General features: G+C 39.2%; 1 protein-coding gene across 2 annotated transcripts in view; it reads left to right on the top strand.

Annotated features, from left to right (window-relative positions):
• Positions 1 to 25,435, top strand: part of LOC143056985 (uncharacterized) — a 139,073-nt gene that overhangs the window by 69,685 nt on the left and 43,953 nt on the right. The window contains exon 1 of one of the 2 annotated variants that reach the window (XM_076230201.1): positions 1,573 to 1,798. The exons of the other annotated variant lie outside the window; for it this stretch is intronic. Within the exon in view, the coding sequence (XP_076086316.1) occupies positions 1,768 to 1,798 (31 nt within the window). The 5' untranslated portion in view covers positions 1,573 to 1,767. Of the gene's footprint in view, positions 1 to 1,572; positions 1,799 to 25,435 lie in introns of those variants that run through there. 2 annotated transcript variants of the gene reach the window in all.

Raw genomic sequence — 25,435 nt, forward strand, 5'->3', positions numbered from 1 at the left:
TAAGCTCCTGGAATTTAGTTATAAGTTGAAAGTTGAGTTTCATATTTTTCTTTTCTATATAAAATCTTCCAGGACACAGTAAACCTTGAGTTTTTCTTGCAATCTTATTTGTTGTTTTTGGTCGTAAAAATATTATTGATGAGTGACAGGTTGATATGACACAAAGTTTGTGGTAAAAAAACCCACGAGAATAATACCTTGTCTTTCTTGGGGGCATTTTACAGAAGGTTTTTGTATTTGCGGTCTATATGTTTTTCCAAAAATGACATTGTGAAAAAAGAAATAAGGCCATGAAGATAATTTTCCTGACTTTTTTCATTAAAAGTATATTTTTTTATATTTATGCAAAAATGTATTAATAATTGGTTGTTTTATGTTCAATGTCAAGTGGCAAATATTTCAAGGACTATTTAGGATGAGAAGCAATTATTATATATACTGAGCTAAGTAGATTCGGAATGAAAAGTAGATGGCATTTCTTATTCCTGTGATGTATTTTTTCACCATTTATTCCATACATTTGCATAAATTTTGAAGATTTGTTTTTAACTTAAAAAGGAGATGAAAACAGATATCTCTAAAATAAAGATTGAAGATTTTTTCTATTTGAAGGCCATTTGTCAATCAATAACAATGGTACTGTAGAATGATTAGGAGAAAATTTATCTTTTTTAAAAAAAACCTCTTAGGATAAAAATTTATCATAATTAAATTATACTGAAATGTGTATGACCTTACAAGTATATCTTTTCTTTTTAGAATTTTTATTAAATTGATTGCAGATTTGTTAATGCAACTTTTATGAATAAAAGATATTTATTTAAGTATATTATATTGTAGTGCAGTGATTTATCTTAATAAATATATTCATTAAACTTATTCTAAATGACATCTTCAGTCGGAACCAGTCGAACAAATGCAGTTTACTTTAATTGACAGTGAATCAGATCAGATTTATTGTAATAACAGTAAATCTATGAATTGATAATACTAAGGCTAACTTTTAAAGTGTTTTTTAATGCAAATTTCAGATTTTGATGTGAAAATGATAAACATAATGTGAAGAAATATGTCTCAGTAATTGAAATAAAATGTGCAATGATAAATTTGATCACATTTTTTCATTTCCTGGGTTCAAACCTCTTGAAATTTTTGTAATTTATAATTTGACAGATTGAATTAACAGTTTAACAATTTTTAAATAAAAAATTGACTTTAAGGGGAAGAAATGAGATTCAATAATTACTAGGTGCACTCTGATGTCATTTAAATTACTCAACAATTATTTATTTTTCTGCAAATAATGGACATTTAAATTTTCACAAAAAATTGAAAAGAACTGTTTGACTGCACAATAAAAGATATTTAACGATAAAATCTACATCTCTTTTCATAATTAATAAAGAAAGTTTGTTTAGCTGCTGAAAGAAAAAGGATATTTTTTAATGAGAGAAAAAAATTTGATGAAAGAAATGTCATATTTTCAAATAGAGTTATTCCCCTTTGTAGAGGAATGTCCAAAATTAACTATGCTTGGCCTAGGTGTAAAAACTGCACATAAACGGCTGCACAACTAGGGCTGATTATGTAATAGCTGTTGTGTAAAAACCACATGTAGGTTTCATGTCAGAATACACACCCAATTTATATAGGGTAACAGGAGAGAAAAAAAAAACAAGGACTAAAATACTTAAGGTCCAATTTATGGTCCAATTAAGAAGAAATAGACATCTTTTTAATGATTGACAGATGAAGAAGGGGATTTAGATGAATTTGTCATTACGTGGTCCTATTTCAGGTATGTCGTCAATTTCATTATTACTCAAAATCAATATCTCGTGATAAAACGTAAATAGCTTGGCAAAAAAATAGATGATTTAATTATTATATAGATCATATGTACTGTATGTGAGTAACAAGGAAACTTATATATCTATATCTTCATACATGTATATAGGGGATTAGTCCATATTGTTACATGTACTGAGGCCAAACGAAAGGTTTAAGATTAAAACTGGGGAAATTGAAGGATATCTTTTAATTTTTAAGTAGCTTTTTGAATTTCAAATTAAGAAAGTTAATAATGTTAGAAAAATAAACCAGGCCTATTAGTTAAGTAATTATTTGAAGTACTTCTAGTAATTTGTACTTTTGTTAAGATTAGAAAATTACTACGTTATTACAAATGATAATTGAAGGACAAATATTGACATCCTTTCTTATAAGAAATGTTTCATAAATTATAAATACCAAATAAGTGAAGATCTGCTTTTCAGTAGATGTTGCATGGTATTATAAGGTCGATGGTTTCCTCTGGGAACTCTGTCTTTCTCTACCAATAAAAACTGGCTGCTGCGAAATAGCCCAAAATGGCAGCTTAAAAGTGGGGTTAAACACAAAACAATCAATAAATCATTGTATAATATTAGTAAAACACTGCTTTATATATTTCAACAAATACATTTTCTTAGAAAAAAATTTTAAATGCATTTTTGTTAATTTTTTCCAGGAAAAATATCATATCTGAGCATGTCTGGTGAATAGTTATCTCATTTGGCAGTTATTTCACATCTTCGTATTTTTATACTGGACATATAATTTTACACTGATCAGTTATATTTCAATTGACTATAAAAACTCAACATATTGAAATTGGAGATTTGGACACAAAAAAAGTACATTAGTGGAAGTTGAGAAGCCTTCATTATCATGATTATTATAGAAAGAGTCATCCAACAATATAGAAAAAAATATTAGAATGTTAAAATTGGTATTTGACAAAAAAAAAGATGAAAATATTAGTGGCAGTTGAGAAGCCTTCATATAGAAAAAGTGATCTAATAATACACAAAAAATCTTTAATATTGGAATCAGTTTTGGACATTTTTTTTTAGATATAAGTGGAAGTTGAGAGGCCTTCATAGAATCACCCAACAATAAAAAAGAAATAAAATGAAAAGTCATCTTGAGGTTATGCATATGTTCTTTTTAATAATAGACTGTTATCTGCTCTTTGGTCAGGATTTTGTCTTTTTGACATATTCCCCATTTCCATTCTCAGTTTTATTTGAAGTCTCGTTACACAATGATTATGTCATCTAAAAACTGTTTTATTCTCATTTTTCAATGTTAATTGTATCCTGTTAATTGTTGTTACCTTATAAACAATTTGTATCTACGTAGATCCTGTTTTAAAAAAAAATCTTAGATACTTCAACCATTTTCTTTCCCTCAAGGACATGGTTGACCATTCTATGACCTTTAATTTGTCTGTGTAATAGATTCAATATAGTATTGATTGAAAATATAGACATGTAGGAAAAAATGGGTCATTATTAGACCTACATTTTTCGTGCTGTAAATGAATTATTGATTGAATTTGGTTTAGATGTATGCAGCTAATGCTATGAAACTGCGCCAGCTGCCGTATTCTATGCTCTTGTATTTTGCAGAAAGATTTGTTTTAGGCCAAGTGAGCTATTTCCAGCTCTTGACTTGTCTGTCCTGTTTGTCATGAAATTTTTAAAGATCTTGAATTCTTCTCTATAACTACTAAACTGATTTCAACCAAACTTGGGGTGAATGATCCTTAGATTAAAGATTGTGTTTTCCCTCAGGTTAGTCAACAAAGATAACTATCAAGTCTATCAACAACAGACTTCTATTTATGTGCAACTTTTACTGATATCACTATAATTATTCTCAAAAGTCTGTCTTGTTGAAATCTCATTTTTGAATTTACATTGTTCAAAATTCATTTCTTTTTTTCAAACAAACTTGAGAATTTCATATTCCAGTAATACCTAGTTTTAAACAAGCATCTTTATAAAAATGCCACTTTAGGGTCACTAATGCGGGTTCCTCAAAATATAACGTCTAGATACAGAAAAAAACTTGTTGATTTAATCCTTAGCATTTTGCCTTCTATTTACAGAATCATATATAGACAGAAATCTTAAAATAAAATAAAACATATCAACAAAACAAGGTGTTATAATGGCAACTATAGAGGTCATTGCCCTTAAAATTACAATTTTTGACCTTCTGGGCCAAGTGACCTTTTATCTACACTTATAGGCCATCGTTTTCAATGTTAAAATATTTTTTCTTCTGAAACTACTGGGTCATATTTAGCCACATTTGTTCTCAATCATCATTGGGGTATCTAGTTTTAAAATAAAGTTCAGTTGACTCTACCTGCAAATGAACATGGCTGACACAACTCTAAAAGAGGGGTAAAATGCAATTTTCATCCAGATTTTAGAAGGAAAAATCAGTTATTGGTTTGGGGATGAATAACAGCTTCCAGTTTCCCTTCATTAATTTTTTTTTTTTTTTTGATATGTTGTGAATAAATAAGGGTCAGATACTGTGCTACTTTCATCCCTATTGACCATATGGTAGTGGTCAGTATTTATTTTAAAATCATTAACGTAGGAAGCCGGAAAGAGCCAATAACCTTCAGCAGGAAAACTGATAATTCCAATTAATGAAGATTGGAATAGAATGCAGCTGCCGAGTTCGGGGTTCAAATCCACAACCACAATGTTGACAGACTTGTTAGACAGTAGATAAGCTTCCAAGTTCAAGTTCAAATGACAGACACTGGTCAACCTGAAAAACTGTGAAAGTTATTAATAATAGTACTTTGAAAATTCTATTTCTATTGACTTTACGTCATCGTAGTTAGTAACCCATGAAATGGTTCAAGATATGGTGTATTATTGGAAAAATACTTTGTAACATGTGAGTTCTTCACGTTTGTATTAAAGTGTGTCGAAGTAAACACTTATTAAACAAATATTATTGTTCCTCTTAAGTATGTCAATGTATATTTGTTCCTTCTAGAAGTTCCCCTGGAAACTTCGTTATAAACAATGTCTGCGGCTGTTTTTTGCTCTTTGGTCAGGTTGTTGTTCCTTTGACATATATTTCTTATTTCAGTTATCAATTTTATCATAATATTTGTTCTGCGTAAGAAAAATTCCCCTGGAAACATTGGGATAAGCAATGTCACAATATTTGTTCGGCGTAACAAAAGTTCCCCTGGAAACGTGTGAAAAACAGTGCCATAATATTTGTTCTACCTAACAAAAGTTCCCCTGCAGAGGCGGATTTAGAGGGGGGGCCCAGGGGGCCCGGGCCCCCCCTTTTTGGGAAAAAAATTTGGTTGCTTATATAGGGAATCATTGAAGCGTGACTAGAGCGAGCCCCCTCTTAGGTCAGTCAGTGGGCCCCCTCTTATGAAAATTTCTGGATCCGCCACTGCCCTGGAAACGTGTGAAAAACAGTGCCATAATATTTATTCCACCTAACAGAAGTTCTCCTGGAAAAATGTGATAAACAGCACCATAATATCTTTTCGGCCTAACAAAAGTTCCCCTGGAAACATGAATGATAAACAGTGCCAATATATATCAGTACTGCCTAACTACATATCATGTAGGTAAGTCTGCAGGGGTCAACCCACCACACAACCTTATATATTCCATTTTATCATTCCAAGATAATTTAGATAATATATAGGATTAGTCTACAGGGGTCACATCAAACTTTTTTTTGCCATTTGAGTATATTCTAAATGTCAAGATCCCTTTCCCTAAACTATTTATGTTCCAGTTTCCCACCCCAAGATGATTTGAATGATTTACAGGGTTAGTCTCCAGGGGTCATCCCCACCCTTTGGTATTTAATAATGCTGTTTAGTAGTCAAGGTCCCCATCCCTCAACCATACATTAACATCTTGTCATGCCAAGATGATTTGAACAATATACATACAGGGTTTAAGTCCCCAGGGTCATCCCCACCCTTGGTATTTCAGAACTTTGTTCAGTAGTCAAGATCCCCAGCCCTCAGCCATATATTTTACATCTTGTTATGCCAAGATGATTTGAACAACATATGGGGTTAGTCCCCAGGGTTAATCCCCATCCATGGACATTGGAGATCTCCTTTTCAAAACTATATATTTCATGTTATCATGTCAAGATGATTTGAATGATATATAAGGGTTATTCCTAAGAGTTCACATCCCCCAGCCATTGAGAATGTTATATTATGTTATAAATGATTGAGATCCCCATTCCTAAAACCATATATAATCCAGTTTGTTAGTGAAATCAATTTTAAGGATATGTAGAGTGGATCAGGAGAGGTCCCCCCGCCCCCTCTCATTTGAGATGTTCAAATACCTGTTGTTAGTGATGAAAATCCCCACCCCTAAACAATATTTATTCCCATTTGTCATGCCAAGATGATTGGAATGATATATACAGGGTTAGTCCCCAGGGTCATCCGGACCCCCTGCTATTTGAAAATATAGAATTATCTTGTAAATAGTGGAGATTCCCATCACTTTTGGATTTTTATGCTCCACTTATGGGTATAATGTTTTTCAGTCTGCATCTTTTCGTGCATTGGTTTGTTCATTTGTTCATTCGTCTCTCTGTCTGTCCTGCTTCAAGTTAAAGTTTTAATCAAGGTAGTTTTTAATGAACTTGAAGTCCAATCAACTTGAAACTTATAAAAAAGAAGATGTGGTATGATTGCCAATGAGACAACTGTCCACAAGAGACCAAAATGACACAGACATTAACAATAATAGGTCACATTCAACAATGAGCAAAGCCCATACAGTGTAGTTAGCTCTAAAAGGCCCCAATATGACAATGTAAAACATGTTCCCTATGACATGATCTTTTAAATTGAGTGCCAAATTAGAGTTTTTATCCCATTTTCACGGTCCAATGAACATAGAAAATGATTGTGTGAGTTGGGCAACCATGTACTATGGACACGTACTTATTGAACCTGTTATTTCTATATAATTACATTAGATGTATGTTTCATTATAATACATTATTCTCATTGGCTACACTGCAATCTCACGTTATTCCTTAATCAATTGCATTACACAATAAAAATTATCATTCATGATGACATGAGGTCCCACAATAAAGTACACAGGTAAATTAAATAAAAAGTAGATAAAAATCGTGTTTTCATGATCCTAGCTAAAAAATGTAATTATAAGTATTGAATGCTTCTTTTTGTAACTTCATAGGGTTGTAAAAGCGTTGACCATGCGCACATAACAAACACTTCCGCGCTTCATACAAAAAGTACTTCGGTCAACGCTTTTACACCCCAATAAAGTTACAAAAAGAAGCATTCAATTCTTAAATAAACCTGAAGTTTCACCATTGTTGTGACAGAGGGTAGCTTTGTTGCTATTGTTTTCTGTAAACCATTGTATCCACAAAGGTTATCGGAATAAACTGGTAAACTTTTAAACTTGTTATTATGGAATCATTTGTAGATTTTTGTATATATTGTCTTGAAAACACTTTTAGGTAGTGAGAAACAGCAAGATTGATAAATATTCAAAATGCGATCTACAAACCATTTCTTTGATTGTTGATATTTTGAAAACTTCTCAGTGGAGGTCATTTAAAGGACAAGGTATACTTTAGTCTGTATGCCAAACATTGCCTTGTATTTCAACTTTTTCATAACATTTTTAATCTGCCATAATTTGAATCTTAATTGGGTCTATTTCAAAAGCCTTAAAAAATGCTTGTACCAAGTCAGGAGTATGACAGTTGTTATCGATTCGTTTGATGTGTTTGAGCCTCTTGATTTGAATTTTCCTGGGAGTTCCATATTTTTGTTATTTAACTTCTTACTATTTGGTTGATCTAATCTATTTATTAGAGTACATTCTAGTCTTCTAAGTCCGATTATTTGTTATTTCTTGTAAAAAAAAAAAAACACAATTTGTGCTATTTTCAGGCTCGATCTTGGACCATATTTAGGACCCAAACCTTCTTTTAGAAAAATGCTAAGTAGAAAGCTTTCTCCTAACTTGGTTGGCCATAATACTTCTGATTGACTTGTTGATCATATTTCATATCTTATTTTCTGATTTACAGATTGTAATTGTAGAGATATTGATTAGGTTTGTTTCTTCTTAAGGTTAAATTTGGGTTATCTCTCTTTGTTTACAAAATATCAGATAAAATCAACTATATAATTAAATGTGCTCATTTTCAGATAAGATCTTGAAAATTAAGATAAGAGGTTATACTGAATTGCTCTTTTTAAAACTTGAGCAATTTTTAATTGTAATATTTTTATAAGGGATTGAAATTCATTAATTATTAATAAAGAAAACGAGATGGTGGGGTCCAGAAATGATTATCCAGATATAATCTAATCTTAAAGGTCAATGACCTACAAGGATGGTCTGTAGGATTCTTGGTCTTTTCTATATTAATGCCCCCGGGAGATAATAATCGCTAATCACTTTTTAACCTGTGATATTTACACTTCTTCAGATCTTATCAAGCTCAGAACTAATAATATTAAGAAATTATTTTCCATAAAGTTAATTAATCATTCAATAACTTTTTACAAAGACAATCATCATTTCCGCTTTAAGACTTATATTAAATTACGTAGAAAAAGTATTTTTTTCAGTAGCCATACTTTTTATGCTTTGTATATTTATAATTTATCCACACTTTTTTTCACACTTAATTCTAAAAGGCAAAATGATTGTATGCCAAATACTATAATTAGAAATATTCAAAAGCTTTTTACTTTTAATAGAAATTTGTTTTAATTGTCAATTTTCTGCTTGTGGATGAATCAGGCATCACTCAAAATTTAGTGTGTAGTTGAAACTGATGGTTTTTGTTTCTTAAAAGTAGTTTGGTCGATTCCTGAAAAATTTACCATTTAACATAAGTAAAAAAATATTCTGATTCCAATCCTTCAAAGATTAGCATCTCATATAATGACACTGTATCTCCATTATTTAATCGGTTTCTTGTTTCCATTCATCCAAAGAATGATAGGCCTAATTTGTGGAGTGGAACTAGTAGTTCAACAACTATATCTCTAGTCTGTCATCAACAAGGTGCGTTTGACGGACCCATCTTAATTGACTTTGATTGTCGGTGTTCCTGCCAAAGGTTGGTGGTTCTCTCTGGGTACTGCAGCTTCCCATCTTAATTGACTTTGGTTGTCAGTGTTCCTGCCAAGTGTTGGTGGTACTCTCTGGGTACTGCAGCTTCCCATCTTAATTGACTTTGATTGTCAGTGTTCCTGCCAAGTGTTGGTGGTTCTCTCTGGGTACTGCAGCTTCCCATCTTAATTGTCTTTGGTTGTCAGTGTTCCTGCCAAAGGTTGGTGGTTCTCTCTGGGTACTGCAGCTTCCCATCTTAATTGTCTTTGGTTGTCAGTGTTCCTGCCAATGGTTGGTGGTTCTCTCTGGGTACTGCAGCTTCCCATCTTAATTGACTTTGATTGTCAGTGTTCCTGCCAAAGGTCGGTGGTTCTCTCTGGGTACTGCAGCTTCCCATCTTAATTGACTTTGATTGTCAGTGTTCCTGCCAAAGGTTGGTGGTTCCCTCTGGGTACTGCAGCTTCCCATCTTAATTGACTTTGGTTGTCAGTGTTCCTGCCAAAGGTTGGTGGTTCTCTCTGGGTATTGCAGCTTCCCATTTTAATTGACTTTGATTGTCAGTGTTCCTGCCAAAGGTTGGTGGTTCTCTCTGGGTACTGCAGCTTCCCATCTTAATTGACTTTGATTGTCAGTGTTCCTGCCAAAGGTTGGTGGGTCTCTCTGGGTACTGCAGTTTCCCATCTTAATTGACTTTGATTGTCAGTGTTCCTGCCAATGGTTGGTGGTTCTCTCTGGGTACTGCAGCTTCCCATCTTAATTGACTTTGATTGTCAGTGTTCCTGCCAAAGGTTGGTGGTTCTCTCTGGGTACTGCAGCTTCCCATCTTAATTGACTTTGGTTGTCAGTGTTCCTGCCAAAGGTTGGTGGTTCTCTCTAGGTACTGCAGCTTCCCATCTTAATTGACTTTGGTTGTCAGTGTTCCTGCCAAAGGTTGGTGGTTCTCTCTGGGTACTGCAGCTTCCCATCTTAATTGACTTTGGTTGTCAGTGTTCCTGCCAAAGGTTGGTGGTTCTCTCTAGGTACTGCAGCTTCCCATCTTAATTGACTTTGGTTGTCAGTGTTCCTGCCAAAGGTTGGTGGTTCTCTCTGGGTACTGCAGCTTCCCATCTTAATTGACTTTGGTTGTCAGTGTTCCTGCCAAGTGTTGGTGGGTCTCTCTGGGTACTGCAGCTTCCCATCTTAATTGACTTTGATTGTCAGTGTTCCTGCCAAAGGTTGGTGGTTCTCTCTGGGTACTGCAGCTTCCCATCTTAATTGTCTTTGGTTGTCAGTGTTCCTGCCAAAGGTTGGTGGTTCTCTCTGGGTACTGCAGCTTCCCATCTTAATTGACTTTGGTTGTCAGTGTTCCTGCCAAAGGTTGGTGGGTCTCTCTGGGTACTGCAGCTTCCCATCTTAATTGACTTTGATTGTCAGTGTTCCTGCCAAAGGTTGGTGGTTCTCTCTGGGTACTGCAGCTTCCCATCTTAATAGACTTTGATTGTCAGTGTTCCTGCCAAAGGTTGGTGGGTCTCTCTGTGTACTGCAGCTTCCCATCATAATTGACTTTGATTGTCAGTGTTCCTGCCAAAGGTTGGTGGGTCTCTCTGGGTACTGCAGTTTCCCATCTTAATTGACTTTGGTTGTCAGAGTTCCTGCCAAAGGTTGGTGGTTCTCTCTGGGTACTGCAGCTTCCCATCTTAATTGACTTTGATTGTCAGTGTTCCTGCCAAAGGTTGGTGGTTCTCTCTGGGAATTGCAGCTTCCCATCTTAATTGACTTTGGTTGTCAGTGTTCCTGCCAAAGGTTGGTGGTTCTCTCTGGGTACTGCAGCTTCCCATCTCAATTGACTTTGATTGTCAGTGTTCCTGCCAAAGATTGGTGGTTCTCTCTGGGTACTGCAGCTTCCCATCTTAATTGACTTTGGTTGTCAGTGTTCCTGCCAAAGGTTGGTGGTACTCTCTGGGTACTGCAGCTTCCCATCTTAATTGACTTTGATTGTCAGTGTTCCTGCCAAGTGTTGGTGGTTCTCTCTGGGTACTGCAGCTTCCCATCTTAATTGAATTTGATTGTCAGTTTTCCTGCCAAAGGTTGGTGGTTCTCTCTTCCCATCTTAATTGACTTTGATTGTCAGTGTTCCTGCCAAGTGTTGGTGGTTCTCTCTGGGTACTGCAGCTTCCCATCTTAATTGTCTTTGGTTGTCAGTGTTCCTGCCAAAGGTTGGTGGTTCTCTCTGGGTACTGCAGCTTCCCATCTTAATTGACTTTGATTGTCAGTGTTCCTGCCAAAGGTTGGTGGTTCTCTCTGGGTACTGCAGCTTCCCATCTTAATTGACTTTGATTGTCAGTGTTCCTGCCAAAGGTTGGTGGTTCTCTCTGGGTACTGCAGCTTCCCATCTTAATTGACTTTGATTGTCAGTGTTCCTGCCAAAGGTTGGTGGTTCTCTCTGGGTACTGCAGCTTCCCATCTTAATTGACTTTGGTTGTCAGAGTTCCTGCCAAAGGTTGGTGGTTCTCTCTGGGTACTGCAGCTTCCCATCTTAATTGACTTTGATTGTCAGTGTTCCTGCCAAAGGTTGGTGGTTCTCTCTGGGAATTGCAGCTTCCCATCTTAATTGACTTTGGTTGTCAGTGTTCCTGCCAAAGGTTGGTGGTTCTCTCTGGGTACTGCAGCTTCCCATCTTAATAGACTTTGATTGTCAGTGTTCCTGCCAAAGGTTGGTGGGTCTCTCTGTGTACTGCAGCTTCCCATCATAATTGACTTTGATTGTCAGTGTTCCTGCCAAAGGTTGGTGGGTCTCTCTGGGTACTGCAGTTTCCCATCTTAATTGACTTTGGTTGTCAGAGTTCCTGCCAAAGGTTGGTGGTTCTCTCTGGGTACTGCAGCTTCCCATCTTAATTGACTTTGATTGTCAGTGTTCCTGCCAAAGGTTGGTGGTTCTCTCTGGGAATTGCAGCTTCCCATCTTAATTGACTTTGGTTGTCAGTGTTCCTGCCAAAGGTTGGTGGTTCTCTCTGGGTACTGCAGCTTCCCATCTCAATTGACTTTGATTGTCAGTGTTCCTGCCAAAGATTGGTGGTTCTCTCTGGGTACTGCAGCTTCCCATCTTAATTGACTTTGGTTGTCAGTGTTCCTGCCAAAGGTTGGTGGTACTCTCTGGGTACTGCAGCTTCCCATCTTAATTGACTTTGATTGTCAGTGTTCCTGCCAAGTGTTGGTGGTTCTCTCTGGGTACTGCAGCTTCCCATCTTAATTGAATTTGATTGTCAGTTTTCCTGCCAAAGGTTGGTGGTTCTCTCTTCCCATCTTAATTGACTTTGATTGTCAGTGTTCCTGCCAAGTGTTGGTGGTTCTCTCTGGGTACTGCAGCTTCCCATCTTAATTGTCTTTGGTTGTCAGTGTTCCTGCCAAAGGTTGGTGGTTCTCTCTGGGTACTGCAGCTTCCCATCTTAATTGACTTTGATTGTCAGTGTTCCTGCCAAAGGTTGGTGGTTCTCTCTGGGTACTGCAGCTTCCCATCTTAATTGACTTTGATTGTCAGTGTTCCTGCCAAAGGTTGGTGGTTCTCTCTGGGTACTGCAGCTTCCCATCTTAATTGACTTTGATTGTCAGTGTTCCTGCCAAAGGTTGGTGGTTCTCTCTGGGTACTGCAGCTTCCCATCTTAATTGACTTTGATTGTCAGTGTTCCTGCGAAAGGTTGGTGGTTCTCTCTGGGTACTGCAGCTTCCCATCTTAATTGACTTTGGTTGTCAGAGTTCCTGCCAAAGGTTGGTGGTTCTCTCTGGGTACTGCAGCTTCCCATCTTAATTGACTTTGATTGTCAGTGTTCCTGCCAAAGGTTGGTGGTTCTCTCTGGGAATTGCAGCTTCCCATCTTAATTGACTTTGGTTGTCAGTGTTCCTGCCAAAGGTTGGTGGTTCTCTCTGGGTACTGCAGCTTCCCATCTTAATTGACTTTGATTGTCAGTGTTCCTGCCAAAGATTGGTGGTTCTCTCTGGGTACTGCAGCTTCCCATCTTAATTGACTTTGGTTGTCAGTGTTCCTGCCAAAGGTTGGTGGGTCTCTCTGGGTACTGCAGCTTCCCATCTTAATTGACTTTGGTTGTCAGTGTTCCTGCCAAGTGTTGGTGGGTCTCTCTGGGTACTGCAGCTTCCCATCTTAATTGACTTTGATTGTCAGTGTTCCTGCCAAAGGTTGGTGGTTCTCTCTGGGTACTGCAGCTTCCCATCTTAATTGACTTTGGTTGTCAGTGTTCCTGCCAAAGGTTGGTGGTTCTCTCTGGGTACTGCAGCTTCCCATCTTAATTGACTTTGATTGTCAGTGTTCCTGCCAAGTGTTGGTGGTTCTCTCTGGGTACTGCAGCTTCCCATCTTAATTGACTTTGATTGTCAGTGTTCCTGCCAAAGGTTGGTGGTTCTCTCTGGGTACTGCAGCTTCCCATCTTAATTGACTTTGATTGTCAGTGTTCCTGTCAAGTGTTGGTGGTTCTCTCTGGGTACTGCAGCTTCCCATCTTAATTGACTTTGATTGTCAGTGTTCCTGCCAAGTGTTGGTGGTACTCTCTGGGTACTGCAGCTTCCCATCTTAATTGACTTTGATTGTCAGTGTTCCTGCCAAGTGTTGGTGGTTCTCTCTGGGTACTGCAGCTTCCCATCTTAATTGACTTTGATTGTCAGTTTTCCTGCCAAAGGTTGGTGGTTCTCTCTTCCCATCTTAATTGACTTTGATTGTCAGTGTTCCTGCCAAGTGTTGGTGGTTCTCTCTGGGTACTGCAGCTTCCCATCTTAATTGTCTTTGGTTGTCAGTGTTCCTGCCAAAGGTTGGTGGTTCTCTCTGGGTACTGCAGCTTCCCATCTTAATTGACTTTGATTGTCAGTGTTCCTACCAAAGGTTGGTGGTTCTCTCTGGGTACTGCAGCTTCCCATCTTAATTGACTTTGGTTGTCAGTGTTCCTGCCAAAGGTTGGTGGTTCTCTCTGGGTACTGCAGCTTCCCATCTTAATTGTCTTTGGTTGTCAGTGTTCCTGCCAAAGGTTGGTGGTTCTCTCTGGGTACTGCAGCTTCCCATCTTAATTGACTTTGATTGTCAGTGTTCCTGCCAAAGGTTGGTGGTTCTCTCTGGGTACTGCAGCTTCCCATCTTAATTGACTTTGATTGTCAGTGTTCCTGCCAAGTGTTGGTGGTTCTCTCTGGGTACTGCAGCTTCCCATCTTAATTGACTTTGATTGTCAGTGTTCCTGCCAAAGGTTGGTGGTTCTCTCTGGGTACTGCAGCTTCCCATCTTAATTGACTTTGATTGTCAGTGTTCCTGCCAAAGATTGGTGGTTCTCTCTGGGTACTGCAGCTTCCCATCTTAATTGACTTTGATTGTCAGTGGTCCTGCCAAAGGTTGGTGGTTCTCTCTGGGTACTGCAGCTTCCCATCTTAATTGACTTTGATTGTCAGTGTTTTTGCCAAGTGTTGGTGGTTCTCTCTGGGTACTGCAGCTTCCCATCTTAATTGTCTTTGGTTGTCAGTGTTCCTGCCAAAGGTTGGTGGTTCTCTCTGGGTACTGCAGCTTCCCATCTTAATTGACTTTGATTGTCAGTGTTCCTGCCAAAGGTCGGTGGTTCTCTCTGGGTACTGCAGCTTCCCATCTTAATTGACTTTGATTGTCAGTGTTCCTGCCAAAGGTTGGTGGTTCTCTCTGGGTACTGCAGCTTCCCATCTTAATTGACTTTGGTTGTCAGTGTTCCTGCCAAAGGTTGGTGGTTCTCTCTGGGTATTGCAGCTTCCCATTTTAATTGACTTTGATTGTCAGTGTTCCTGCCAAAGGTTGGTGGTTCTCTCTGGGTACTGCAGCTTCCCATCTTAATTGACTTTGATTGTCAGTGTTCCTGCCAAAGGTTGGTGGGTCTCTCTGGGTACTGCAGTTTCCCATCTTAATTGACTTTGATTGTCAGTGTTCCTGCCAATGGTTGGTGGTTCTCTCTGGGTACTGCAGCTTCCCATCTTAATTGACTTTGATTGTCAGTGTTCCTGCCAAAGGTTGGTGGTTCTCTCTGGGTACTGCAGCTTCCCATCTTAATTGACTTTGGTTGTCAGTGTTCCTGCCAAAGGTTGGTGGTTCTCTCTAGGTACTGCAGCTTCCCATCTTAATTGACTTTGGTTGTCAGTGTTCCTGCCAAAGGTTGGTGGTTCTCTCTGGGTACTGCAGCTTCCCATCTTAATTGACTTTGGTTGTCAGTGTTCCTGCCAAAGGTTGGTGGTTCTCTCTAGGTACTGCAGCTTCCCATCTTAATTGACTTTGGTTGTCAGTGTTCCTGCCAAAGGTTGGTGGTTCTCTCTGGGTACTGCAGCTTCCCATCTTAATTGACTTTGATTGTCAGTGTTCCTGCCAAAGGTTGGTGGTTCTCTCTGGGTACTGCAGCTTCCCATCTTAATTGTCTTTGGTTGTCAGTGTTCCTGCCAAAGGTTGGTGGTTCTCTCTGGGTACTGCAGCTTCCCATCTTAATTGACTTTGGTTGTCAGTGTTCCTGCCAAAGGTTGGTGGGTCTCTCTGGGTACTGCAGCTTCCCATCTTAATTGACTTTGATTGTCAGTGTTCCTGCCAAAGGTTGGTGGTTCTCTCTGGGTACTGCAGCTTCCCATCTTAATAGACTTTGATTGTCAGTGTTCCTGCCAAAGGTTGGTGGGTCTCTCTGTGTACTGCAGCTTCCCATCATAATTGACTTTGATTGTCAGTGTTCCTGCCAAAGGTTGGTGGGTCTCTCTGGGTACTGCAGTTTCCCATCTTAATTGACTTTGGTTGCCAGAGTTCCTGCCAAAGGTTGGTGGTTCTCTCTGGGTACTGCAGCTTCCCATCTTAATTGACTTTGATTGTCAGTGTTCCTGCCAAGTGTTGGTGGTTCTCTCTGGGTACTGCAGCTTCCCATCTTAATTGACTTTGGTTGTCAGTGTTCCTGCCAAAGGTTGGTGGTTCTCTCTGGGTACTGCAGCTTCCCATCTCAATTGACTTTGATTGTCAGTGTTCCTGCCAAAGATTGGTGGTTCTCTCTGGGTACTGCAGCTTCCCATCTTAATTGACTTTGGTTGTCAGTGTTCCTGCCAAAGGTTGGTGGTTCTCTCTGGGTACTGCAGCTTCCCATCTTAATTGTCTTTGGTTGTCAGTGTTCCTGCCAAAGGTTGGTGGTTCTCTCTGGGTACTGCAGCTTCCCATCTTAATTGACTTTGATTGTCAGTGTTCCTGCCAAAGGTTGGTGGTTCTCTCTGGGTACTGCAGCTTCCCATCTTAATTGACTTTGATTGTCAGTGTTCCTGCCAAGTGTTGGTGGTTCTCTCTAGGTACTGCAGCTTCCCATCTTAATTGACTTTGATTGTCAGTGTTCCTGCCAAAGGTTGGTGGTTCTCTCTGGGTACTGCAGCTTCCCATCTTAATTGACTTTGATTGTCAGTGTTCCTGCCAAAGATTGGTGGTTCTCTCTGGGTACTGCAGCTTCCCATCTTAATTGACTTTGATTGTCAGTGGTCCTGCCAAAGGTTGGTGGTTCTCTCTGGGTACTGCAGCTTCCCATCTTAATTGACTTTGATTGTCAGTGTTCCTGCCAAGTGTTGGTGGTTCTCTCTGGGTACTGCAGCTTCCCATCTTAATAGACTTTGATTGTCAGTGTTCCTGCCAAAGGTTGGTGGGTCTCTCTGTGTACTGCAGCTTCCCATCATAATTGACTTTGATTGTCAGTGTTCCTGCCAAAGGTTGGTGGGTCTCTCTGGGTACTGCAGTTTCCCATCTTAATTGACTTTGGTTGTCAGAGTTCCTGCCAAAGGTTGGTGGTTCTCTCTGGGTACTGCAGCTTCCCATCTTAATTGACTTTGATTGTCAGTGTTCCTGCCAAAGGTTGGTGGTTCTCTCTGGGAATTGCAGCTTCCCATCTTAATTGACTTTGGTTGTCAGTGTTCCTGCCAAAGGTTGGTGGTTCTCTCTGGGTACTGCAGCTTCCCATCTCAATTGACTTTGATTGTCAGTGTTCCTGCCAAAGATTGGTGGTTCTCTCTGGGTACTGCAGCTTCCCATCTTAATTGACTTTGGTTGTCAGTGTTCCTGCCAAAGGTTGGTGGTACTCTCTGGGTACTGCAGCTTCCCATCTTAATTGACTTTGATTGTCAGTGTTCCTGCCAAGTGTTGGTGGTTCTCTCTGGGTACTGCAGCTTCCCATCTTAATTGAATTTGATTGTCAGTTTTCCTGCCAAAGGTTGGTGGTTCTCTCTTCCCATCTTAATTGACTTTGATTGTCAGTGTTCCTGCCAAGTGTTGGTGGTTCTCTCTGGGTACTGCAGCTTCCCATCTTAATTGTCTTTGGTTGTCAGTGTTCCTGCCAAAGGTTGGTGGTTCTCTCTGGGTACTGCAGCTTCCCATCTTAATTGACTTTGATTGTCAGTGTTCCTGCCAAAGGTTGGTGGTTCTCTCTGGGTACTGCAGCTTCCCATCTTAATTGACTTTGATTGTCAGTGTTCCTGCCAAAGGTTGGTGGTTCTCTCTGGGTACTGCAGCTTCCCATCTTAATTGACTTTGATTGTCAGTGTTCCTGCCAAAGGTTGGTGGTTCTCTCTGGGTACTGCAGCTTCCCATCTTAATTGACTTTGGTTGTCAGAGTTCCTGCCAAAGGTTGGTGGTTCTCTCTGGGTACTGCAGCTTCCCATCTTAATTGACTTTGATTGTCAGTGTTCCTGCCAAAGGTTGGTGGTTCTCTCTGGGAATTGCAGCTTCCCATCTTAATTGACTTTGGTTGTCAGTGTTCCTGCCAAAGGTTGGTGGTTCTCTCTGGGTACTGCAGCTTCCCATCTTAATTGACTTTGATTGTCAGTGTTCCTGCCAAAGATTGGTGGTTCTCTCTGGGTACTGCAGCTTCCCATCTTAATTGACTTTGGTTGTCAGTGTTCCTGCCAAAGGTTGGTGGGTCTCTCTGGGTACTGCAGCTTCCCATCTTAATTGACTTTGGTTGTCAGTGTTCCTGCCAAGTGTTGGTGGGTCTCTCTGGGTACTGCAGCTTCCCATCTTAATTGACTTTGATTGTCAGTGTTCCTGCCAAAGGTTGGTGGTTCTCTCTGGGTACTGCAGCTTCCCATCTTAATTGACTTTGGTTGTCAGTGTTCCTGCCAAAGGTTGGTGGTTCTCTCTGGGTACTGCAGCTTCCCATCTTAATTGACTTTGATTGTCAGTGTTCCTGCCAAAGGTTGGTGGTTCTCTCTGGGTACTGCAGCTTCCCATCTTAATTGTCTTTGGTTGTCAGTGTTCCTGCCAAAGGTTGGTGGTTCTCTCTGGGTACTGCAGCTTCCCATCTTAATTGACTTTGGTTGTCAGTGTTCCTGCCAAAGGTTGGTGGGTCTCTCTGGGTACTGCAGCTTCCCATCTTAATTGACTTTGATTGTCAGTGTTCCTGCCAAAGGTTGGTGGTTCTCTCTGGGTACTGCAGCTTCCCATCTTAATAGACTTTGATTGTCAGTGTTCCTGCCAAAGGTTGGTGGGTCTCTCTGTGTACTGCAGCTTCCCATCATAATTGACTTTGATTGTCAGTGTTCCTGCCAAAGGTTGGTGGGTCTCTCTGGGTACTGCAGTTTCCCATCTTAATTGACTTTGGTTGTCAGAGTTCCTGCCAAAGGTTGGTGGTTCTCTCTGGGTACTGCAGCTTCCCATCTTAATTGACTTTGATTGTCAGTGTTCCTGCCAAAGGTTGGTGGTTCTCTCTGGGAATTGCAGCTTCCCATCTTAATTGACTTTGGTTGTCAGTGTTCCTGCCAAAGGTTGGTGGTTCTCTCTGGGTACTGCAGCTTCCCATCTTAATTGACTTTGATTGTCAGTGTTCCTACCAAAGGTTGGTGGTTCTCTCTGGGTACTGCAGCTTCCCATCTTAATTGACTTTGGTTGTCAGTGTTCCTGCCAAAGGTTGGTGGTTCTCTCTGGGTACTGCAGCTTCCCATCTTAATTGTCTTTGGTTGTCAGTGTTCCTGCCAAGTGTTGGTGGTTCTCTCTGGGTACTGCAGCTTCCCATCTTAATTGAATTTGATTGTCAGTTTTCCTGCCAAAGGTTGGTGGTTCTCTCTTCCCATCTTAATTGACTTTGATTGTCAGTGTTCCTGCCAAGTGTTGGTGGTTCTCTCTGGGTACTGCAGCTTCCCATCTTAATTGTCTTTGGTTGTCAGTGTTCCTGCCAAAGGTTGGTGGTTCTCTCTGGGTACTGCAGCTTCCCATCTTAATTGACTTTGATTGTCAGTGTTCCTGCCAAAGGTTGGTGGTTCTCTCTGGGTACTGCAGCTTCCCATCTTAATTGACTTTGATTGTCAGTGTTCCTGCCAAAGGTTGGTGGTTCTCTCTGGGTACTGCAGCTTCCCATCTTAATTGACTTTGATTGTCAGTGTTCCTGCCAAAGGTTGGTGGTTCTCTCTGGGTACTGCAGCTTCCCATCTTAATTGACTTTGGTTGTCAGAGTTCCTGCCAAAGGTTGGTGGTTCTCTCTGGGTACTGCAGCTTCCCATCTTAATTGACTTTGATTGTCAGTGTTCCTGCCAAAGGTTGGTGGTTCTCTCTGGGAATTGCAGCTTCCCATCTTAATTGACTTTGGTTGTCAGTGTTCCTGCCAAAGGTTGGTGGTTCTCTCTGGGTACTGCAGCTTCCCATCTTAATTGACTTTGATTGTCAGTGTTCCTGCCAAAGATTGGTGGTTCTCTCTGGGTACTGCAGCTTCCCATCTTAATTGACTTTGGTTGTCAGTGTTCCTGCCAAAGGTTGGTGGGTCTCTCTGGGTACTGCAGCTTCCCATCTTAATTGACTTTGGTTGTCAGTGTTCCTGCCAAGTGTTGGTGGGTCTCTCTGGGTACTGCAGCTTCCCATCTTAATTGACTTTGATTGTCAGTGTTCCTGCCAAAGGTTGGTGGTTCTCTCTGGGTACTGCAGCTTCCCATCTTAATTGACTTTGGTTGTCAGTGTTCCTGCCAAAGGTTGGTGGTTCTCTCTGGGTACTGCAGCTTCCCATCTTAATTGACTTTGATTGTCAGTGTTCCTGCCAAGTGTTGGTGGTTCTCTCTGGGTACTGCAGCTTCCCATCTTAATTGACTTTGATTGTCAGTGTTCCTGCCAAAGGTTGGTGGTTCTCTCTGGGTACTGCAGCTTCCCATCTTAATTGACTTTGATTGTCAGTGTTCCTGTCAAGTGTTGGTGGTTCTCTCTGGGTACTGCAGCTTCCCATCTTAATTGACTTTGATTGTCAGTGTTCCTGCCAAGTGTTGGTGGTACTCTCTGGGTACTGCAGCTTCCCATCTTAATTGACTTTGATTGTCAGTGTTCCTGCCAAGTGTTGGTGGTTCTCTCTGGGTACTGCAGCTTCCCATCTTAATTGACTTTGATTGTCAGTTTTCCTGCCAAAGGTTGGTGGTTCTCTCTTCCCATCTTAATTGACTTTGATTGTCAGTGTTCCTGCCAAGTGTTGGTGGTTCTCTCTGGGTACTGCAGCTTCCCATCTTAATTGTCTTTGGTTGTCAGTGTTCCTGCCAAAGGTTGGTGGTTCTCTCTGGGTACTGCAGCTTCCCATCTTAATTGACTTTGATTGTCAGTGTTCCTACCAAAGGTTGGTGGTTCTCTCTGGGTACTGCAGCTTCCCATCTTAATTGACTTTGGTTGTCAGTGTTCCTGCCAAAGGTTGGTGGTTCTCTCTGGGTACTGCAGCTTCCCATCTTAATTGACTTTGATTGTCAGTGTTCCTGCCAAGTGTTGGTGGTTCTCTCTGGGTACTGCAGCTTCCCATCTTAATTGTCTTTGGTTGTCAGTGTTCCTGCCAAAGGTTGGTGGTTCTCTCTGGGTACTGCAGCTTCCCATCTTAATTGACTTTGATTGTCAGTGTTCCTGCCAAAGGTTGGTGGTTCTCTCTGGGTACTGCAGCTTCCCATCTTAATTGACTTTGGTTGTCAGTGTTCCTGCCAAAGGTTGGTGGTTCTCTCTGGGTACTGCAGTTTCCCATCTTAATTGTCTTTGGTTGTCAGTGTTCCTGCCAAAGGTTGGTGGTTCTCTCTGGGTACTGCAGCTTCCCATCTTAATTGACTTTGATTGTCAGTGTTCCTGCCAAAGGTTGGTGGTTCTCTCTGGGTACTGCAGCTTCCCATCTTAATTGACTTTGGTTGTCAGTGTTCCTGCCATAGGTTGGTGGTTCTCTCTGGGTACTGCAGCTTCCCATCTTAATTGACTTTGATTGTCAGTGTTCCTGCCAAAGGTTGGTGGTTCTCTCTGGGTACTGCAGCTTCCCATCTTAATTGACTTTGATTGTCAGTGTTCCTGCCAAAGGTTGGTGGTTCTCTCTGGGTACTGCAGCTTCCCATCTTAATTGACTTTGATTGTCAGTGTTCCTGCCAAGTGTTGGTGGTTCTCTCTGGGTACTGCAGCTTCCCATCTTAATTGACTTTGATTGTCAGTGTTCCTGCCAAAGGTTGGTGGTTCTCTCTAGGTACTGCAGCTTCCTCAACCTTTAAAACCTGGCTGCAACGAAACATGGCTGCAACGAAACAGCAACGGTGTTGAAAGTGGTGTTAAACACCAATCAATCAATCAATCAATCAATCAATCCAAAGAATGACATAACAAATAGTTACATAGTCTCTCCATTAGTAAAAAGCTATACTAATTCAATAAAGTTCATTGATTGAGTCAGCTCATTAGTTACAATGTATTTTCTTTCTTTTATTCACTCATTAGTTACAATGAATTTCTTTCTTTTATTCAAATGAGGAAGTACAGTAAATCATGCTTGTACATGAAATAAACAAAATCTATCTCATATAGTTTGTCTTTATTATGTAATTGAGAAACATATCATTAAATATTCTCCCATGGAATTAATTATAGTTAGAAATATCGACTCTCCGTTGAAAACCACCAGACAGTGAAAAAATAATGCTTTCGGTGACTATACTCCGTCTTAGATCAGCCATGAAATATAAAACTTTTTATGGAGTTTTTATGCAGTTTTTATGTGCAATAAATATACATGAATTGTCACATGCATTTGCTCCAGTGTTAAGTAGGGCGAAATAAAAATCTCTATTATATTACTCAATGATATGCAGTATTGAACATATATGACTGAAAGGAGATAGCTACTAATGTTTTTATGAATAAAACTAAGGAAATAAACATTTGTGTTGGAGACTAGAATGATCCAACAAATAATGTTATATGATTTGATTGAATTATGAATTAAAGCATCTTCCCTAGACATGTCAGTCTCGCAGGTTTTATTTGACCTTGACCTCATTTTTACAGTTCTTTGCTCAGTGTTAAGTTTATGTATTTCAGTCTGTTTTTCATCAACTATAAGCAATAGGTCAACTATATTTGTTGTATGGAAGGATTGAACTTCTACATAGTTAACATGTTAAAGTTTGTTTTTAGTCAATTTAAGGTGGTACCCAACACTTTCACTAAGATTAATTTGGCTCGTTTAATTTTGACAAAATTTTGACAAAGTATTTACTTTGACCATTTGAAAAAAATGTAAAAATTTCAAAAAATTTGAACCAACCATTTTATCAGAAAAATTACGCTGCTGATATAGCAGTTTGACAGACACTAATTTTGATCATTGAGAAGCTTAATATTCCCTTAACAACACAACGTAATTAAAACGTTTAGGTGATTTTACAGAGTTATCTCCCTGTAGTGTTAGGTACCACCTTAATAGGAACCACTTAATGATGAGTCAATGGTATTTAGCGTGGAGTTGTATTTAAGCATTGGCATATATTTTATTTCAGAAATTATTAGGCACTGTTTATTGATTGATTTTGAGTATTTTGTTTTTTACTGTCAAAATTATTTTCAGGCAAGACATATCTCTGTGTCAACTTTTTATGGTCTGTGGTAGATTATAGTTTTCAGATATGTAACTAATAATACATTTGAATTGTTTCTTAATGAATTTTTGCCTTTAAGCTGCCTGAATGGCAGAGAGTTGTCTAAGCATTTTCACTGAACTAGTACCCATTTTGTTTAGGGGTTTCTAGAGGCCACTTGAACCTGCCCCTAACCCCCTTATGGTTGCAGGATTTTTTCGCTGCATTGAAGACCCATTGGTGGGCTTGGCCTGTATGATGCCTTAATGGCCTATGATCAGAATATTGGTTTTTTTTTTTTAAAAACCACACCTAGTTTGATATTGTTTAAAAAAAAGTGCACATTCTAAAAAATTAGTCTGGATAAACAGGTATGAGGTTCCCAATTAGTGACTTTATGTATACAATTCCCTATAGACTTATTTTTTTGCCCTGTTTTTGTTAAAAACATCATAGATGCTTTTTCTTGTACTCATCCCAGCTTGGTTGGTGTTTTTGTAGAATTTTTTTTAACTTAAACAGCTTCTAGATAAACAGAAAAAGTGACCATATGAGTTTCTCAATTAGTGACTTAAGGTATACAATCACCTATAAACTTATTTTTTTCCCTGCTTTTGTTAAGCACACTATAGATGTTTTTCTTGTAACCATCCCTGGCAGTGATATTGTTGGCTTTTTTTCAAAACTACCCCTTCCCTTTTTTTATTGGGAAAATGTGCGTCATTTCCATCAAATTGGGAAATTTAAAATAAACCATGAATTTGACTGAAACTTCAATTTACAGACCCATTTTCAAGAGTCAAACCCTGCTTTAAAATAAGACCCCATTTTGTCAGTGATAATACATAAATAGACCCTCAAAAGCGCACATCCAGTCATTTTAGGCAAGAAAATTGTTTAAATGAGTGTTTTTCAGTTTTGTATTCATGCACAATTACTACTGAGACTGCACTGTTTGGGAAAAAAGTTGTCTTTTTGGGAATAATTTTAAGCCATTTTTTTTTTTAAATTGTGATTCTTCTCCAGGGGAAAAAGCCTTTATTCACCACTAATTTAAGGCAAACAATATCACTGCCTGGTTGAGTATTGTGTAGAAAAAATGCACCTTCTATAAAAATAGAGTCTGGATAAACAAATATGAGGTTCTGAATTAGTGACTTTACATATACAATTGCCTGTAGACTTATTTTTTCCCTGTTTTGGTTAAATACATCATAGATATTTTTTCTAGTAACCGTCCCTGGTTTGATATTGTGTAAAAAATAAACTGCACCTTCTGAAAAACAGCGTCTGAAAAATAGGTATACAATTGCCTGTAGACTTATTTTTCCCCTGTTTTGGTTAAATACATGTGTTTTTAGCTCCACTGGCCCGAAGGGCCAAGTGAGCTTTTCTCATCACTTGGCGTCCGTCGTCCGTCGTTGTCCGTCGTCCGTCGTCCGTCGTCGTCGTCGTCGTCCGTCGTCGTTAACTTTTACAAAAATCTTCTCCTCTGAAACTACTGGGCCAAATCAAACCAAACTTGGCCACAATCATCATTGGGGTATCTAGTTTAAAAAATGTGTGGCGTGACCCGGTCAACCAACCAAGATGGCCGCCACGGCTAAAAATAGAACACAGGGGTAAAATGCAGTTTTTGGCTTATTTCTCAAAAACCAAAGCATTTAGAGCAAATCTGACATGGGGTAAAAATGTTTATCAGGTCAAGATCTATCTGCCCTGAAATTTTCAGATGAATCGGTCAATCGGTTGTTGGGTTGCTGCCCCTGAATTGGTAATTTTGAGGAAATTTTGCTGTTTTTGGTTATTATCTTGAATATTATTATAGATAGAGATAAACAGTAAACAGCAATAATGTTCAGCAAAGTAAGATCTACAAATAAGTCAACATGACCAAAATGGTCAGTTGACCCGTTTAGGAGTTATTGCCCTTTATAGTCAATTTTTAACCATTTTTCGTTAGTTAAAGTAATCTTTTACAAAAATCTTCTCCTCTGAAACTACTGGGCCAAATTAATCCAAACTTGGCCACAATCATCTTTGGGGTATCTAGTTTAAAAAATGTGTGGCGTGACCTGGTCAACCAACCAAGATGGCCGCCACGGCTAAAAATAGAACAAAGGGGTAAAATGCAGTTTTTGGCTTATAACTCAAAAACCAAAGCATTTTGAGGAAATCTGACGGGATAAAAATGTTTATCAGGTCAAGATCTATCTGCCCTGAAATTTTCAGATGAATCAGTCAATCGGTTGTTGGGTTGCTGCCCCTGAATTGGTAATTTTGAGGAAATTTTGCTGTTTTTGGTTATTATCTTGAAAATTATTATAGATAGAGATAAACTGTAAACAGCAATAATGTTCAGCAAAGTAAGATCTACAAATAAGTCAACATGACCAAAATGGTCAGTTGACCCGTTTAGGAGTTATTGCCCTTTATAGTCAATTTTAACCATTTTTCATAAATTAAATTAATCTTTTACAAAAATCTTCTCCTCTGAAACTACTGGGCCAAATTAATCCAAACTTGGCCACAATCATCTTTGGGGTATCTAGTTTAAAAAATGTGTGGCGTGACCTGGTCAACCAACCAAGATGGCCACCACCGCTAAAAAAAGAACATAGGGGTAAAATGCAGTTTTT

The sequence above is a fragment of the Mytilus galloprovincialis genome, chromosome 13 (genome assembly GCF_965363235.1).
Source record: "Mytilus galloprovincialis chromosome 13, xbMytGall1.hap1.1, whole genome shotgun sequence".
Classification (NCBI taxonomy): domain Eukaryota; kingdom Metazoa; phylum Mollusca; class Bivalvia; order Mytilida; family Mytilidae; genus Mytilus; species Mytilus galloprovincialis.